The sequence below is a fragment of the Corvus brachyrhynchos genome, unplaced genomic scaffold (genome assembly GCF_000691975.1).
Source record: "Corvus brachyrhynchos isolate BGI_N302 unplaced genomic scaffold, ASM69197v1 scaffold215, whole genome shotgun sequence".
NCBI classification, from domain to species: domain Eukaryota; kingdom Metazoa; phylum Chordata; class Aves; order Passeriformes; family Corvidae; genus Corvus; species Corvus brachyrhynchos.
Window position 1 is genome coordinate 33,265 of NW_008237887.1, and position 2,696 is coordinate 35,960.

At 54.5% G+C, this 2,696-nt stretch overlaps 1 protein-coding gene across 1 annotated transcript in view; it reads right to left on the bottom strand.

The window, feature by feature from the left end:
• Nucleotides 1–2,619: 2,619 nt before the first annotated feature.
• ARHGEF10L (Rho guanine nucleotide exchange factor 10 like) overlaps nucleotides 2,620–2,696 on the bottom strand; it is a 31,134-nt gene continuing 31,057 nt past the window's right edge. Inside the window, exon 22 of the mRNA XM_017732686.1 lies at nucleotides 2,620–2,686. Within this exon, the coding sequence (XP_017588175.1) occupies nucleotides 2,620–2,686 (67 nt within the window). The remainder of the gene's footprint in view (nucleotides 2,687–2,696) is intronic.

Below are 2,696 nucleotides of genomic sequence, written 5' to 3' on the forward strand. Positions count from 1 at the left end.
CCGGGAGAAAAGCGGGAGAAAAGTGGGAGAAAAGCAGGAGAAAAGCGGGAGAAAAGCAGGAGAAAAGCGGGAGAAAAGTGGGGGAAAAGCGGGAGAAAAATGGGAGAAAAGCGGGAGGAAAGAGGAAGAAAAGCGGGAGAAAAGTGGGAGAAAAGTGGGGGGAAAGTGGGAGAAAAGCCGGAGAAAAGCAGGAGAAAATTGGGAGAAAAGTGGGAGAAAAGAGGGAGAAAAATGGGAGAAAAGCGGGGGAAAAGCGGGAGAAAAGCAGGATTCCCACAGGAAACGAGCATTTTCTGGCAAGGGCTTAGCGCGGAGTCGGGAAGGAGACAAATCCCGGGAAAGCGAGAAATCCACGGAGCAGCAGCTCCGGAGCGGCTCCCTCAGCAGGAGCTCCAAAGGGATCGAATCCCAACGCTGCTGCCCGGGAACGCGGGGATGGGAGGGATGTCGGGATATCGGGATACCGGGATATCGGGATACCGGGATATCGGGATATCGGGATATCGCGATATCGGGATATCGGGATATTGGGATATCGGGATGTCGGGATATTGGGATATCGGAATATCGGGATATTGGGATATCGGGATATCGCGATATCGGGATGTCGGAATATCAGGATGTCGGAATATCGGGATATCGGGATACCGGGATATCGGGATATCGGGATATTGGGATATCGGGATGTCGGGATGTCGGGATATCGGGGTATCGGGATGTTGGGATACCGGGATATCGGGATATCGCGATATCGGGATATTGGGATATCGGGATGTCGGAATATTGGGATATCGGAATATCGGGATGTCGGGATATCGGGATATCGGGATGTCGGGATATTGGGATATCGGGATGTCGGGATGTCGGGATATCGGGGTATCGGGATGTTGGGATACCGGGATATCGGGATATCGCGATATCGGGATATTGGGATATTGGGATATCGGGATGTCGGGATGTCGGGATATCGGGGTATCGGGATGTTGGGATACCGGGATATCGGGATATCGCGATATCGGGATATTGGGATATCGGGATATCGGGATGTCGGGATATTGGGATATCGGGATGTCGGGACGGGCCCGGGAAGAAGAGGAAAACCAGGGAATCACAGGAGTCCGGTGCTCAGAAGTAATGAAGGGATTATGGAGCACCCAGGGATGGGATCCCGGGATAAAGGCGGGATCCAGGGATGGGATCCCAGGAGCAATTTGGGATCCAGGGATGGGATCCCAGGATAGAGTCGGGATCCAGGGATGGGATCCCAGGTGAAATTCAGGGTCCAGGGATGGGATCAGGGCACAAAGCCGGGATCCAGGGATGGGATCCCAGGGATGAATCTGGGATCCAGGGAGGGGATCCCGGGATAAAGTTGGGATCCAGGGATGGGATCCCAGGAGAAATTCGGGATCCAGGGATGGGATCCCAGGGATAAAGCTGGGATCCAGGGATGGGATTGCAGGAGAAATTCGGGATCCAGGGATGGGATCCCAGGGCTGGGATCCCAGGGATAAAGTCGGGATCCAGGGATGGGATCCAGGGATAAAGTTGGGATCCAGGGATGGGATCCGGGGAGAGATTCAGGAGACGGGGATGGGAGCTAATGGGATCCAGGGATGGGATCACAGGAGGAATTCGGGATCCAGGGATGGGATCCCAGGAGAAATTCGGGATCCAGGGATGGGATCCAGGGATGGGATCCCAGGAGAAATTCAGGATCCAGGGATTCGATCCTGGGATAAAGTCGGGATCCAGGGATGGGATCCAGGGATGGGATTGCAGGAGGAATTCGGGATCCAGGGATGGGATCCAGGGATGAAGTTGGGATCCAGGGATGGGATCCAGGGATGGGATCCCAGGAGGAATTCGGGATCCAGGGATGGGATCCAGGGATGGGATCCAGGGATGGGATCGCAGGAGGAAGTTGGGATCCAGGGATGGGATCCAGGGATGGGATCCCAGGGATGAAGTCGGGATCCAGGGATGGGATCGCAGGAGGAATTCGGGATCCAGGGGTGCCCCAGGGACTCGGTTCCCGCCCGGGAAATTCCAGGCCCAGCCCTTCCCAGCTCTCCCCGCTCCATCCCTGCCCCGCTCCGCGGGAAAGCTGCGGATCCCGGTGGGACCCGAATTCCCCAGGGATCCACTCATAACTCCCCTAATTAGTCATTAATTAGGATCCCACCAGGCAGCAGGAGCATCCCATTCCCAAATTCCCCATGGATCCATTAATTAATTTCCCTCATTAGTCATTAATTGGCTCTCACCGGGCAGCAGGAGCATCCCATTCCCAAATTCTTTGTGGATCCATTATTAATTAATGACCCCTCATTAGCGCTGATTGCTCTCAATGGGCAGCAGGAAGATCCCATTCCCGAATTCCCCACGGAGCCATTAATTAATGAATTAACTCCCTTTGTCAGTGATTAATTAGGATCTCACCGGGCAGCAGGAAGATCCCATTCCCGAATTCCCCACGGATCCATTAATGCATTAATTAAGTGCCCTCGTTAGCGGCTAATTGGCCTCTCACCGGGCAGCAGCAGCGTGGTGCGCGTGGCCACCTTGAGGATCCATTAATGCATTAATTAATGCCCTCGTTAGCGGTTAATTGGCCTCTCACCGGGCAGCAGCAGCGTGGTGCGCGTGGCCACGTTGAGGATCCATTAATGCATTAATTAATGCCCTCGTTAGCG